Source organism: Phaseolus vulgaris, chromosome 3 (assembly GCF_000499845.2).
Source record: "Phaseolus vulgaris cultivar G19833 chromosome 3, P. vulgaris v2.0, whole genome shotgun sequence".
NCBI classification, from domain to species: domain Eukaryota; kingdom Viridiplantae; phylum Streptophyta; class Magnoliopsida; order Fabales; family Fabaceae; genus Phaseolus; species Phaseolus vulgaris.
The window spans coordinates 29,205,214-29,221,141 of NC_023757.2; the positions used below are offsets into that span (position 1 = coordinate 29,205,214).

At 30.0% G+C, this 15,928-nt stretch overlaps 2 protein-coding genes across 2 annotated transcripts; both read left to right on the top strand.

The window, feature by feature from the left end:
• Nucleotides 1-3,678: 3,678 nt before the first annotated feature.
• On the top strand, nt 3,679-5,482 carry LOC137805857 (GDSL esterase/lipase At4g16230-like). Its single transcript, XM_068605758.1, has 5 exons — nt 3,679-3,969; nt 4,067-4,194; nt 4,340-4,585; nt 4,680-4,935; nt 5,039-5,482. Exons 1-5 carry the CDS (start codon nt 3,738-3,740, stop codon nt 5,260-5,262), a joined length of 1,086 nt encoding a protein of 361 aa, XP_068461859.1. The 5' UTR covers nt 3,679-3,737; the 3' UTR covers nt 5,263-5,482.
• Nucleotides 5,483-12,453: 6,971 nt separating this feature from the next.
• Nucleotides 12,454-12,837, top strand: LOC137805517 (uncharacterized). The gene has a single exon (XM_068605458.1). It carries the CDS (start codon nt 12,454-12,456, stop codon nt 12,835-12,837), a length of 384 nt encoding a protein of 127 aa, XP_068461559.1.
• Nucleotides 12,838-15,928: the final 3,091 nt, after the last annotated feature.

Below are 15,928 nucleotides of genomic sequence, written 5' to 3' on the forward strand. Positions count from 1 at the left end.
TACGAAAGAGTATTTTATATATAAACTTTATAAAAAAAATAAACTAAATAACGTGAGACTTTATTAATTTTTAAATATTAAAATTTATTAAAAAACCGACAATAATAAAATAACTAAAGTCAATCGGCTTAAAGTATGCATAAAAAATTAAAATAATTGGCTCAAAGTCAAAAAGGTGAAACCAGAATCACATCGAACTTCATTATTTACCAAAGTAGTTGAGTTTAGGTAGAGATGAGGCAAGTTTCCGTCGATCGAATTCTTTCCTTTTTTTTTCATTATAGTTTACGCAGTTATGAATATGATGCCACACATCATCAACAACCAAGTATGGTACTTCCTTTTTTTTCTTACTGTTCATAGCTGTAATTCAGTTTAGAAAATCTCTTTAAGTGTATGCATGTTCATATATGCTACCTGCACCATTTATGATTGATAACAAATGGGAAAAAAATGCATGCACAATTAATCATTTATGTACTACATACTGCCTAGTAGCTCATACCGTGTTGAAACTTTCTCCATATCTAGATACATCTCACAAAATTTACAGGAAATTTTTAAACGTTTTAATCAATAATGCGTTACGTTACCCAAAAAATATAATTAAAACGTAATTAGATTTTGTCTGAATCTAACATGCAAGTTGATACCAACAAAAATTAAAATCAAAGATATAAATAGAGAGATATTTAAGAGACAAAGATAATAATAAATTTAAATTAATATTTATAAATTATATATAAACTAACTTGAAAGTCTAAATATCTTTTATAATTAATGAAAAATTATACTCAAACTAACTTAAATATCAAAACATCTTAAATACCTTCACTTACTAAAAGACTGTTGTCAAAGACAGACATGGTTTAAGTGTTGGTTTTTGTGTCTATCATGAGTGTGTGCTTTACAGGTGGGTTGATGTTATTAGAAATTCTGTATCTTGTTTTGGTTTGTAATTTGGGTAACTTGGTGTAAGGTCTATTGGATTTTTAGCTGGTTGGGAACAAGAAAACTGTTTTTTTTTGTACGGGTTGAGCATCTCTGAAGTCCTTCATTTTATTTTATTTATTTCACTACAAGAAAATCATGAAATAGAAACCAATTTTTAAAAATCAAAATAATTAGTTGCAATAGTAACTAAATTAGAGACCATTTTAGAAACTAAAAAAAAATTGGTTTATAAATTAGTTTCTATTAGTTTTTAAGTTAGTATCTAATTAGCAACCAAGGTTTTAGATACCAATTTAAAAACTATTTAACAATAATAGAAATTAATTTAGAAACCAATTTTTTTTTTAGTTTTTAAAATGATATCTAATTTAGTTACTATTGCAACTAATTATTTTAGTCTCTAAAAATTAATTTTTTTTTTCATGATTTTCTTATAATGTTTATTGTTGATAAAAAAATAGAAAAAGTAGAGGTAACATATAATTCATTTTTCAAGTTAAATTTTCACATAGCTATATTAATTCAAAGTTGTGTTTATCCCTTCATTTTCGTTCTCTCCCCATTTCATGATGATAGTTTAAGTTATTTGTGTACATATTCATGATAATATACAAATTTTAAGCATGTTAGTATCAGGGGATGTAGAGAAAAGAAAAGGAAAAAGTGTTACTGAAGAAAAAGCCACAGTGTGGGTTTTCTGATATTTAAAGCTGCAACGAAAATATTAATTGAAGGAAGTCCCTGCAAACATTAAAAACTCTCCCTTCTTTTACTGAGATGCATTTAATTAAAAAGCGAGAAGATTCATTGCTCTGAACTTTGAAGTTTGAAGTACCAGTTGCATTGTTAGCATAGTAGAGTAGGTAGAGAAGATTTTAAATTTGAGAAGCAGGTAAACAAAGCTATGATTTCCTTGTGTTGCACAAAAAATTCAAAAACTTCACAACATAGTATAGCAGAACCCGTGGTCTGATAGTAGAAAGATTTTATACTACACTCCCGCTAAAATATTTTATATTTAAGGTTTTTTAGACGGCTTAAGAAGTAATAATATATCATATATAATATTTTAACTATTTTAGAAACACCCTTCAATTAATTGAGATTATATTTTGAATAACTCTTTTACTTTTAGATAAATAATTTTTGTTTCTTAAAAGTTTATGGATTTTTTTATATGTGATCATTGATAAGAAAAAAACATTCCATTTTGGTCATTAATAAAGAATATAATATGATCTCTATTATTTGATGGGATTTGATAAGAGATAACATGTTCGATAAGTGATAATTCGATTGTTATGTAAGACTCATACATGTGTGTTTTATTTTACTTTTTAGTGTCCAATAAACTTTCATATTTTACTTTTGCTTCTCAATATTTTTTTCCATTTTAATCTTTCATAAAAAAAACTTATTTCTCTTTTAGTTTTTATTGTTTATTGACATCATTAAATGATCCGTCATTAAGTGATTATGTGACTAATATATATATTAATGATTTTATATATATATTTTTTTATCAGCATTTTATATTTTAAATTAATTACTATAAAATTAATTTATAATTTAAAATAATTAATAGTTAAATTTTTTATAACTAATGTTAAATATCAATTTAAAAATTAATTTGTAAATTTTTATCAGTAATAAAAATTACTTTATACATCAATAATATAAATAGTATATAATTTAGTTAATATAATAATAATAATTATTATTTTAAAATTTAATTATTATTTATTGATTTTTTTATCATGTTATACTTAATAATTTATTTGTCACGACTTAATGAATGTTAATAAGTAGTAGGAATGTAACACACAAGATTTGAGAATCAACACTAGAAAAGAAAAATTACCTTTGCGAATTTGTAAAGGACCAAAAATTTATTTTTTAAACATGATTAATAGAAACAAACATATTAATTAGTATTACTAATTAACATAAATATAGTTAATTTTGTATATACTTAAGTTCGAAAGGATTAATAAGTCTTTCCATATTCTCTTTAAAATATGCTGACAAAAACACTTTTGTACTATCTTTCTTACTTAATAAGTAATATAATATTAGTTCAAACTTGTAAATTCGGAGATAATTTTTTCTTCTTCTTCTTCTGGGGTAACCAAAGAGTGAAAAAAGTAATTAATCGTTTCAATTTTGCTAAGTAATATCTTTAAATATTATATTTTCGGATAAAAGCTTTTTTATTCTTAAGAAGAAGTAATTATTGGTATTAATTATATCCTTTTCAGTATCTCTTTACGAAATAAAGATAAATCTATGATTTTAAATTTGACGGAGAGCTACTTGATTTCCAAAATTCATTGTTTTCAATATTTTTTTATCTTTCTAAATGTTTCATTTACTAAAGCAAATGATGGATGAACTCACTAACCCACACATATGCATTCACATCTGAGTTTTTTTCTTTTTATGAGCAAGCAAAACCAAAAAATTATATATATATATATATATATATATATATATAATTTTTTATGGTATCGATATTTAGTTTGAAATGTCATTTATTCCCTCCAACTACACGGTCAAGGCTAGTAGGTTTATAGGCAGAGCAATTAATGTTGCCCACTGCATGATATTATGCTCTCACATGATTTATTATTATAATATTTCAATTATTATTACCCAATGCAAATGTCTTGTGCACATTATAAAGCCCATTGTTTTTGGTACAATGTAGCACAGGAATACGTACAATATCGGAGGATCCTGATTTAGTACTTCATTGAGTCATCAGTTATTGTTCTTTCTCTCAAATGGGTATCCTTTTGAATCTCCTTCCACTTTTCATAGTCTTGGTCTTGTTTAAGGTTTCAACTTCAGACCATCTCCCTGCTGCAACTTTCGTATTCGGAGATTCCCTTGTTGACGTGGGAAACAATAACTACCTTATTTCCTTCTCAAAGGCTAATTATGTACCCAATGGCATTGATTTTGGACGACCAACGGGAAGGTTCACTAATGGAAGAACCATCGTCGACATCATTGGCAAGATTTACCACTATATTATTACTTTCTATGGTTTTCTGCACTTTTATTTCTTATTAATATATATATTTCTCATGACTTTTTCTTGCTGCACCAGGTCAGGAATTGGGTACGGATTTAACCCCACCCTATTTGGCACCCACCACAGTTGGACCAGTGATTCTGAAGGGTGTTAATTATGCTTCTGGCGGAGGTGGAATTCTCAATTCCACTGGACAAGCCTTTGTGAGTTTCTGCTTCGGTTGATGCTGTTTAAGATATAATAATCATGAAGAAGTTATTAGATAGTTTTACAGCATTATTATTACGTTTTTATGGTCTCAGATCATCATATAGTAATAACAATGTGCATGCATTGATGGATTGCCAGGGTGGTCGACTCAACTTCGATGCACAGATAGATTATTTTGCAAATACCAGACAAGACATTATATCCAGCATTGGTGTTCCTGCGGCTCTTAATCTATTTAATAGGTCATTGTTTTCCGTGTCAATAGGTTCAAACGATTTCATAAATAACTACCTAACACCAACACTCCCATTTTCCGAGCGGAAAACCGTGTCTCCAGAATTCTTTGTCGCAGAAATGATATCAAAATTCAGAGTTCAGCTCACTGTAATGTTTCTCAAGATTATGATTTTGTGAAATCCCTGTTTCTAAATATTTCTCCCACAAATTGTTAATATCTAAACATTTGTACCACATGCAGAGATTGTTCAATCTGGGGGCCAGAAAAGTTGTTGTGGCGAATGTGGGGCCTGTAGGGTGTATACCAAGTCAGAGGGATGCAAACCAAGGTGCTGGAGATAGCTGTATTTCTTTCCCCAATCAGTTAGCACAGCTATTTAATTCTCAATTAAAGGACCTTGTTGCAGAACTCAACTCAAATCTGGAGGGTTCAGCTTTTGTTCATGCAGATGTGTATCAAATTTTAAATGATATTCTCCAGAACTATGTAGCACTGGGTATGTGTCTATCTGGTTTGGCAAATAATTGATTATCAGAATAGAACCTTGAATTTGCATTTGCAAGGTGTTTATTATGAACAAAAGTTTTGTTATGTGGCAGGTTTTGTTAATCCATCTTCAGCTTGTTGTCACGTGGCTGGGCGCTTTGGAGGTCTGGTTCCATGTGGTCCCTCATCGAAAATTTGCTGGGACAGATCAAAGTATGTGTTTTGGGATCCCTATCATCCTTCTGATGCTGCAAATATCATCGTGGCTAAGCATCTGTTAGATGGTGCTTCCAACTATATTTGGCCAAGCAACATTCGCCGACTCTTTCAACCTTGACTTGTTATTTAATTCGTCATGCTAAATTCTACCAAATGCATCAGCACAAATGTTATAGCCTTAAAATTAAAGATCATGAGTCAGTGTTAGTGTTCGGTTTTCATGATTTCAAAGTTTATGACAATCCACAATTTCCTTAATTTGTTTCGTAAGATGTCTTTCCCTCCTAGAGAATCACGATATACAATGAAAGATATTACTGATATATTTCATGTCACCATGTTCAAGCGTATACTTTTATAGTATTTTTATGGGAAATACTAAATGAGTAACTATATAATGATTTTAAAAATAAATATATATAATAAAAAATAAATTTATAATTAAATTATATGAAAAATATTAAACTAATAATATTAGAAGTTATAATATAATTGTATAAAAAATGTGAGGTTGGATCCTTATCCTACTAAATAATACAAATAATGATTAATTTCTCCTATTAATGCTATAAAAGGATTTCATCCTTCTAGCTGTTATTTTACGACATTATCCTTTTTTTAATATAAAATGTTAACATGTTAATATAATATGAAACAGTGATATCTATTAAAGTGGTGCATTTCAATTTCTATCAATAATTAGCATACATAAGTGAGAGTAAGTGTTGTCAAGAGGAAGAAATTGCTATCCATTTTATGTTTTCTTATAACTTTTTGTCTTTTGGAAACTGTTATAATTAGTCAAGTGTTCAAGTGGTATTGCCGTAATATTAATTTTGTACGACACTGCTATGTTCCAAGAAAAAAAAAGCAAAAGCAAAAAAATACTACCAAAGTTTTCGTGTCATAGGACATTTATATAACATTAATTTAGACATTGGATGACATAATTAGATAATGTAAAGGTTTTCATGGTTATAGAAGAGGAAGAAAAAGCAGTAAGCGGAGAAAAGAGGAAGAAAGACTTTTACAGGAAAGAAAAGTTGTCTATTTCGTACATTGCAGGCACACAGAGCATTAATGTTTTAGACGGGAGAGAGAAACACATGGGCTTCGTAATTTAGAAAAATGTAAAAGGCCCATAAAGCAAATTAACGGCCCAAAACAAAAGCTGTCAAACCCTTCCTCCAGCTGGAGTGTATACGTAAAGAACTTCAAGTTTATGAAAACCGTCTCGCTCGAGGTTCCTTGTAAAAACATCCGCAGGTTGATCTGAAGATCAAATGGGTAGGAGATGGAATAGATTTTGTTGAAGCCTTTCACGCACCACATGACAATTAATGTCTATCTGTTTTGTACGTTTGTGAAAGCTACTATTAAGAGTTATGTGTTTGGTTGTTTGCAAGTTGCAATAATGACATGCAGTGTTGGAGACGGTGACATGGAGATCTCTTAGAAGAAAGGCTAACCATTATAACTTACACGAGGTCGAGGCCAAGGCGTAGTATTATGCCTTTGAGGATAATCTAGAAATCGTGATTTGCTTCTTGGTTTTCCATGAAACCAAGGTCTTCCAGGAAAATGCAGAAGTCGGTGGTTGACGTTGTGTCATGGAACATGATGCCCAGATAGAGTCGTTGAAAGCTTTTAAATGCAAAATATAATTATTTGAATAAAACAAAACCTTGTGCAAGCACAACTTTTATATACCGTAGAACATGTTGAACAACATGATGATGGTGAATCATAGTTTTCTGAACAAATTGACTCAAATGTTGAATTGCAAAGCATATATATGATCTAGTGTTTACTAGATATAGAAGACGTTGAACGAGTCTTCTATAACTTGAAGGTTCATAAATATCAGCATCTTCAAACATGTTATCTGCTTTTTTTTTTTGCATGAGTGTGATCACTGGCTTGGCAACTAGCATCCTTGCATCATCAAAAATCTCTAGTGCATATTTCTTTTGAAAAAGATGGATATATACATGTGTTCATGTTATCAGCTAAGAAAATATTTCAATATACCTAGATCTTTAATTTTAAACACTGCATTTAACAAGTTATTGACAGTAGTTATCTCATGCATATCATCCCAGTTAAAGTAATGTCATTTAAGTAAACTAATAATGCAACAAAAGATTTTTGTGTTTTCTTAATAAAAAGAATTATCAGCTTGAGATTGGATGAAACCCATGGTTAAGAGATATGAGGCAATCTTTCAATACCATTGCTACTTGTTTGTTTCAAGTCATACAAGGACTTAGTTAGATGACAAACTTGGTTTGCTATTGCACTGGTGTTTGTACCTCTCAATATTTCCATCTACTATTCTTTTAATTTTATAAACCCACTAGCACCCTATGTGAGTCTTGCCTTCTGGAAGATCCATTAACTTCCAAGTGTTGTTGATCTCAAGAACTTTAATCTCATCGCTCATGGTTGTTTTCCATTTATCAGATTGGATGGCTTTCTCATAAGTGTGTGGTTCAGTTTGTAAGAAAAGAGAAACAGAGCACTTAAAATGCTCATTAGATAATTCTTATATGATAAGACCGAATTAAGTGCATACCTTGCCTTGTTAACATTTTTTTACCTTATGTGAAGATGCTAGTAGTTGATAATGGTAACTTCGAGGTACATAGGGCTTCTTCAACTTGTTGATCTTCTAAGATCTTTAGTATCTCTTGATTCAATGTTTCCTTCTTCATTAATGTTGCCTTCGTGGTTACTGTTATGCGGGATGTCATACATATGCTCCACAAAAATTCTGATCATAACTTAGCTCATTTGTTCACTTTTACCAGTGACTTGATATAAGCTTTGTTCATATAAGAGAACATTTCTAAAGACAAATATTTCTCTTATTTGTGCAAAAATTACTATATAGCCTTTTGTCCCTGCTTTAAAACCCCAAAACATACACTTTCTAGCTCTATGATCTAGGTTATTCCTGTAATTTTCAAGAGTTGAGACAAAAAACAAACATCCAAAGATATGCAGGTTACTTATATCAGGTGTAGTGTATAATTTTTCATATAAAAATTTATTTGAAATAATAGGTGAAGGTATCTTATTTATGAGATAAACAACACTTCAAAAGAAATTTAAATTTGATATCATAAATAGAAGTATTTTCTAAGTGTATCATAGAAGTATTTTCTAAGTGTATAAAATTTAAATTTTACAGTGAAATTTATGATTTTTAATTAATGATGTTTCAATATCCTTTAATTATAATGATAATATTATATATATATATATATATATATATGAATTTGATTTTACTTGTTATTTTTTATAAATTAATAGTGTTTATCTGATTAAATACAAATTAATGGAGTATAGATATATTGAATAATACAAAATTTTAGGACATTACTTTCAATTAGTATAGAAAAATAGTTGTTATTTCTTAAAACTTGTGTACTCCCAAGTGAACAGGTTAAAATTTTGGGAAAATGTCATAAACACTACTGTTGGAAAGGGCTTAAACGACAGTTAAAAAAATCATATAAAGACGATTTGGAAATCATTTTAATTTTGGATGTCATTATAAATCAACAATTTATAACAATGGTCCTAAACCGTCATTATAAAAAATTTTAACGACACATGTAAAAAACTGTCGTTATTCTTGAAAATAAAGAGGAAAAATTCAAAAAAGAAATTGGCTTTTTAAAGATAGTTTTAAAAGAACCGCCATTATAAATGACTTTTGTATATCTTTTTTTGGTTTTTTGAAGAGGGTTCCAAGAGAATCGTTGTTATAAATGGCTTCCCAGGGTAAATTAGTGTAGTTTCTTTGTTTTATTGAAGACGCTTTCAGTCTAAATCGTCATTAAAAATGTATTTTTTTTAAAAAAAATTAATGGATTATTATATATATATATACACTGTAATTCTGCGTAAGATATCAAATTTCTAGAACAATAATGAATGTAATATTATAATTTAAATATGGAAAATTACATACAATAAATTAAGTACATATTACATTCTACAAAATGTTCTACAATATATGAAAAAGTTCTATGTTTTTCTAATGATTCGTCTATCCTAAGGTGTTATACATGGTTACAAAATATTTTGACCATTTTTTTTTTGATCAGCAATGAATAAAATTAATAAAAAGAGATACTTTAGGGGTATCCCAACCCGTATACAAAACACATGGTTACTCCTCCTTATGACTTATAACTACACACTTGCAATATGAGCTAAGCATGTAGCTAGAGCCACTTGGAACAGCACCCAAAGGTCGCACCTACATCACATAAAGCGTATAAAAGTTTCACTGTGGAGATCATCCACCGTGACTCACCAAAATCACCACTCTATCGTCCCACACAAACCCCAACGATTTTCCAATGCTGTTCATAGCTCCATTCATCGTGCTAACCATTTCAACCAAAGTTTTCTCTCTTCAAGCACAGTTGGATCCACTCTAGCAGCAGACCTAGGTAACTTGTAAATTTGTTACTACCAAACCACTCCAAATTTCAATCCTTCAAAATCCAGGACCTACAAAGCCCTTATTGTTTAGCAGCAAAAGATGACAAACCTAGCAAACTCAGTTTTGGAGGTGCTGCTGTGGTTTCTGGGAGTGGCACTGTTTCCACCCCAATAGGTTTTCATGATCAAGAGACACATTACTACCTAACGTTGGAAGCAATGAGTGTTGGAAACAACAGAATAGAGTTTAGAAACTCTTCATCTGGGTCTAATGGAGAGGGAAATATCATGATTGACTCAGGTACAACACTCAGTCTTGTGCCAGGTTATGTTTACTCAAAGTTGGAATCAGCAGTGGCAGTCTTTACATACTCCAATGCTTCCGAATCTAGCAACCATGGGTCATTGAAAAACTGTGACATTTGAATTTTTGTTTGAATCAGTGCATGAATAATAAACCCCAAATTTTAAAGTGTTTCTGTATTCAAGTATTACCTCATCCCAACTTTTATCAATTCCAGCTAGCATAATAGTGTACATCCACTACATAACATAATAACCGTACTCATAATTTCCAGATTTCCTATTACACCGCAAGTCAAAATAAATGTTATTAAATGAATGAATGAGACTCATTAAAGTGAGTGAACAAATATACTTTAAATACCTTAAAATGCATCCAAGTGAGTTTTTTGTGTTTGCACTTCCCCTCCCACTCAACATGTTATATCCAAAATAAACATTGAAATAATAAGATTTCATGTTAGAACACATAACATTATATAATGTATAGTAATAATAAATGTTAAATGAAATTGTCGTACCTATATATCTATAATGTATTTAAAATAGTTAGGGGCTTTCTTATCCAATGAGCAAAACCATGCAACAGTATGATTTTGAACAAATATGATCAATAGTTGCCAATGACGCTTATATAACAAATCAGTTAGTTTCTCTTATTTCAATAATTTAGTATAACTTATTTAATAAATATGGACTTACTCATGGATAAACAAATGAAAATAAATTCATTTTCCTCCATTCTTTAAGGCAGTGATGATGTATGTTTGTGTTTCTGACTTCTTGTTTCCAAGTGTTTGAATAGTTGAGGGTCTAAAAACTCATATGTATCTTGTTTCCCCTCATTGAAGCATAATCCACAAGTATACCTAAATTTCAATAAGTTATTACTAATATATATAATAAATCAAAAGTATAAAGATATTAATAATTGAACTTACATGATCCATAATTGCAAAACTATTATGTTAATCTTTTGATTTTCAGATGCAAGGTCCAACAAATCAGACATGTGAAAGTGCAACTGTACATCACTATGCCTTCCAAAAATATTGACATCCCATGGAACCTCTACGATAGTTGTATCTAAAGTTGTAGCAACTTCCACCAATGCTGTCAAAGGATCATCAATGGAGAATTTCTTTATTCTTTTACAACTCATCAACAAACAAAAAAATAATTAAATTAGTTAGAATATAATACATTTGATATATATTCTTACTCCATTATTTCTATTAACGACATTATGTTCTACAAACTGTATGAATTCTTCCACCTCTCTTTCGAAAGCATCACTTATCCATGGTGTATTAATCCAACTTCGATCCATAGAACTGGTAAACTAAGAAAATCTAAATTAAAATTGTTAACAATCAAACACCCCCAGAATCAGAATCAACTCGTTCCATATAATCAAATGTACTATTGATAAGTTTCTAATTTCAGTAATATTTCATATTAAAATATAGGCACTTATGAGGATTCATTGCTAATTTACATATAAAATAATCCCCAATTTATGAATTTATACCTTTTTACATTTTTATGAGCTTTATTTGAATAAGAGAATTTTATTCCCAAATTTGGTGTTAATTGTAGCTTTCTAGAGAGGATTGAAGATTTGGAGTAAAGGAGAATAATTTGAGCTAAAAAGAGAAAGTTGGAAGGTCCTAGAATGGAAGAAGATGCAAAGAAAGATTAGGCCTTTTTTTATGTTTTATCATTTAGCCCATTAGCGCGACATAGGAAGCAACCTAACCCTAGAAAACTAGGATAAATAGAAGGCTAGAGGCTCAACCCTAGTGTGCCAGATTGAGAGGAAAATACCATAGAGTGAATTGTAACCCAATTGGAAGAATGGAAGGTGTTAGAAGTACACGTGGCTAATTCTACCCTTTGGGATTTGGAGTAATCTGCTCAAACTCTTATGTATTGAGGTGATATCTTATATATTAATATTCAGTTGTTGATTGAATATTGGTATTGTTGTTTAACTTTTAATTTTCCGTGACAAATTGAGAATCTTAAATCTGACCGGGAGGTATTTTTAGGGTTCGGACCTAAACAACAATACTTAACATATTTGAGTGCTAGGAATAGACTTGAAATGTTAATTGCTATTAACGTCTGAGCTTCGTTCTAAGTTGTTCTTATAATTATGCGAGGGATCGATAATTAGGGGACATTTGAAAGGATTTTATATGCGAGGAATCGATATAAATGATTTTTATACGGACATCAATTTCAATCAAAGAACTTAATATTGACATGCTAATCAAAATGCATGAGAGTGAGAGAGATGAAACCTAATCCCTATTTTTCCAATTGAAGCAACTAATTCTTTGTTTGTTTTCTTATTGATCAGTGCCAACATAACCAACTCAAAACTCTTTTTATCGTTCCGTTGTTATATTTAGCGAATATTGCACTCGATAATTCATTGTTCCTTGTGGGATCGATATCTGTCCTTAGGGACAATTATTACTTTTGACAAACGTGGTGAACTTGCCGTAAAAAGTCATCAAGTATAAATCTAATTCCTTGGGCAATGCTGAAGAAAATAGATGATTTGGAGATTAAACCCACCAAGATGACTTTAAAGTTAGCTGATCAAGTAAGCAAGTATCCATATGGTGTGGTTGAAGATGTTCTTGTCAAGGTGGATAAATTCACATTCCCTGTGGATTTTGTTGTGATGGACATGAAAGAAGATGAAGAGGTTCCCTTGATACTTGGAAAACCCTTTATGAAGACTGGTAGAATCATAGTTGATGTTGACAAAGGAGCACTTCAAGTTAGAACTCAAGATGAGGAGGTAACTTTAAATCTTTTTGGTGGTCTTAAAAATTTTAAGGCAGGGGAAGAATGTGTACAAAAGGATGCAACAAAGGGAGTTTTTCACCTTGAAACAAACAGGTGTCAAGCTAGATGACATTAAACGAGCGTTTACTGGGAGGCAACCCAGTCCACATTTTAGTTTTATGTTGTTTTGTTACCTTTGTTGATTTTATTTTAAATATATATATATATATATAATAAAATAATAATAATAATAATAATAATAATAAATCCTATATGCCTCCTAATCATTTTGTAGTTTATGTATTTTGACCTGGGGACAAGTTCTATTATTCAGGGGTGCAGATCCATCAAATGAAGCAAAACTGTAGATAAAGATTTTAAGAAAAAGCTGGATGACTTCTTAAGAAGAGAGGATTAAGCAAAAATATGGTTTTATCTTTCTAATTCTCTTTTATATTCAGTTATTTAAATTTTATTTTTTGTTTAGTTTTATTTTATTTTATTTTTCGGTTATTTTGTTTTTTGTTTATTTGCTTGTGTTTTAGTTTGTTTTAATTGCTTATTTTGTATTTTGAATAAATTTGTTGTTTTTGTTAGTTTGCTAGTTTTAGGTTTTGAATTATCTTTCTTGAATAAATTTCAGTTTTAATTTGTTTGTTTTCTAGTTTATTCTTTCAAATAAAAAAGAACTAGAATATTAATTTTGAATTGTGGAAAAAAGAATTTGTGTTTAAATATTAAATAGTGAGATGAATTAGACACAGGTTAGAAAAGAAAATGTGATTGAATCCCTATTCAATTGTAGTTAAAATTATGATACATGAAAATTTAACAGGATGATTGATTAGGACAAATAATGACAAGACAAAAAGGAATGAGACCAATTAAACCAAGTGAGTGTGTGAACCTTGAACAATTTTGAGAGTTTTACCGATGAATTGACAGTTGTGGTTGCTTAATTTTTATTTTTGTTACATCATAAAAGAACATGAAGATGATTGAGGCATTTGTTTGTGATAATTAGGAACCCAAGACCAAAGATTCAACCTTTATCTTATTAGAATTCCATTTTTTTTGTATATCCCCTTTGGGCCAATAAATTTTTTGTTAATATTGCACCTTAACCTTTAATGATATATTTTCCTACCCTTTAGCATGTTTAAGGAAGGAGAACATAGATGCAATACATATAGAAAAGGGAATGATTGATTTTAATTGTTGAAAATTCAAAAAGTTGAAAATAGGAAAAATCTATTCCTATTGATTGAAAAAAATATGAAAAAAAAATGAAAAATTGTTGGAAATCATAAAAAGGGTAGAAAGAAAAATGAGGAAAAGTGTGATCTTGAAAGAAAGCGGTCATTAGATAACATTAATGTTCTCTATAAATTGGATTGTAGGTATGTTCTTCTTCTTTAAGATGTGAATTTTGTTATCTGAAAAACCAATATTTTTTTGGAAGTCCAGCCTCATTACAACCCTGGAAAAGATCTCAAGATTCATGTTTCTAATATGTTTGTTATTTGAAGATGAAATGAAAAACAACTGTGATTTGTTATGATTCAGTGAAAATAGAGAGAAACACTTACCCATGAGCATATGAGAAGATATTCCTTAATGAATTGTCATTTATTTGTTTTGATTTGATCCAGGAAGTTGATTTTGTCTATATTTTTCTATATTTGAATTTGGAAGCATCATAAGTTTTTAATTTGATATGTTGTTTAGTGAATTAAGCTGTTTGATATTTAAATTCAAAATATATTCATTTACTTTGCTTAAGGACAAACAAGATTCTAATTTCAGTAATATTTCATATTAAAATATAGGCACTTATGAGGATTTATTGTTAATTTACATATAAAATAATCCCTAACTTATGAATTTATACCTTTTTACATATTTATGAGCTTTATTTGAATAAGAGCATTTTATTCCCAAATTTGGTGTTAATTGCAGCTTTCTAGGCAAGATTGAAGATTTGGAGTAAAGGAGAATAATTTGAGCTAAAAAGAGAAAACTGGAAGGTCCTAGAATGGAAAAAGATGCAAAGAAAGTTTGAGCCTTTTTTTTATGTTTTATCATTTAGCCCATTAGCGTGACATAGGAAGCAACCTAAACCTAGAAAACTAGGATAAATAGAGGGCTAGAGGCTCAACCCTAGTGTGCCAGATTGAGAGGAAAACACCATAGAGTGAATTGTAACCCAATTGGGAGAATGGAAGGTGCTAGAAGTATGCGTGGCTAATTCTACCCTTTGGGATAGGGAGTAATCTGCTCAAACTCTTATCTACTGAGGTGATATCTTATATATTAATATTCAGTTCTTGATTGATTATTGGTATTGTTGTTTTACTTTTAATTTTCCGTGACAAATTGAGAATCTTAAATCTGACCGAGAGGTATTTTTAGGGTTCGGACCTAAACAACAATACTTAACATATTTGAGTGCTAGGAATAGACTTGAAATGTTAATTGCTATTAACGTCTGAGCTTCGTTCTAAGTTGTTCTTATAATTATGCAAGGGATCGATAGTTAGGGGACATTTGAAAGGATTTTATATGCGAGGAATCGATATAAATGATTTTTATATGGGCATCAATTTCAATCAAAGAACTTAATATTAACATGCTAATCAAAATACATGAGAGTGAGAGAGATGAAACCTAATCCCTATTTTTCCAATTGAAGCAACTAATTCTTTGTTTGTTTTCTTATTGATCAGTGCCAACATAACCAACTCAAAACTCTTTTTATCGTTCCGTTGTTATATTTAGCGAATATTGCACTCGATAATTCATTGTTCCTTGTGGGATCGATATCTGTCCTTAGGGATAATTATTACTTTTGACAAACGCGGTGCATTTGCCGTAAAAAGTCATCAACTATCTAATTCATTATAAAACTAAATCAAAATTGTCGAAAGTTGGACACCTTCGGACTCAGAATCAGTGCGTTCAATGTGTAAAAACAATATTTAATCATGAAAAGCTAAATCAAAATTGTCGAAGGTCCGACACCTTCGGACTTATAATCTGTGCGTTCAATATGTAAAAAAAATATCTAATAATTAAAAACTAAATCAAAATTACCGAAGGTCGGACACCTCCGGACTCAGAATTAGTGCATTCAATATGTAAAAGCAATATCTATTCATTAAAACCTAAATCAAAATTGTCGAAGGTTAGACACCCTAGACTCAGAATCAATGTGTTGAATA

Bases quoted from the DNA above. Each gene is read 5' to 3' on its own strand.
- LOC137805517 (XM_068605458.1), top strand. From the start codon at position 12,454: ATGCTGAAGAAAATAGATGATTTGGAGATTAAACCCACCAAGATGACT.
- LOC137805857 (XM_068605758.1), top strand. From the start codon at position 3,738: ATGGGTATCCTTTTGAATCTCCTTCCACTTTTCATAGTCTTGGTCTTG. The intron at 4,195-4,339 runs GTGAGTTTCTGC...ATGGATTGCCAG, and splicing joins ATTCCACTGGACAAGCCTTT to GGTGGTCGACTCAACTTCGA. The intron at 4,936-5,038 runs GTATGTGTCTAT...GTTATGTGGCAG, and splicing joins CCAGAACTATGTAGCACTGG to GTTTTGTTAATCCATCTTCA.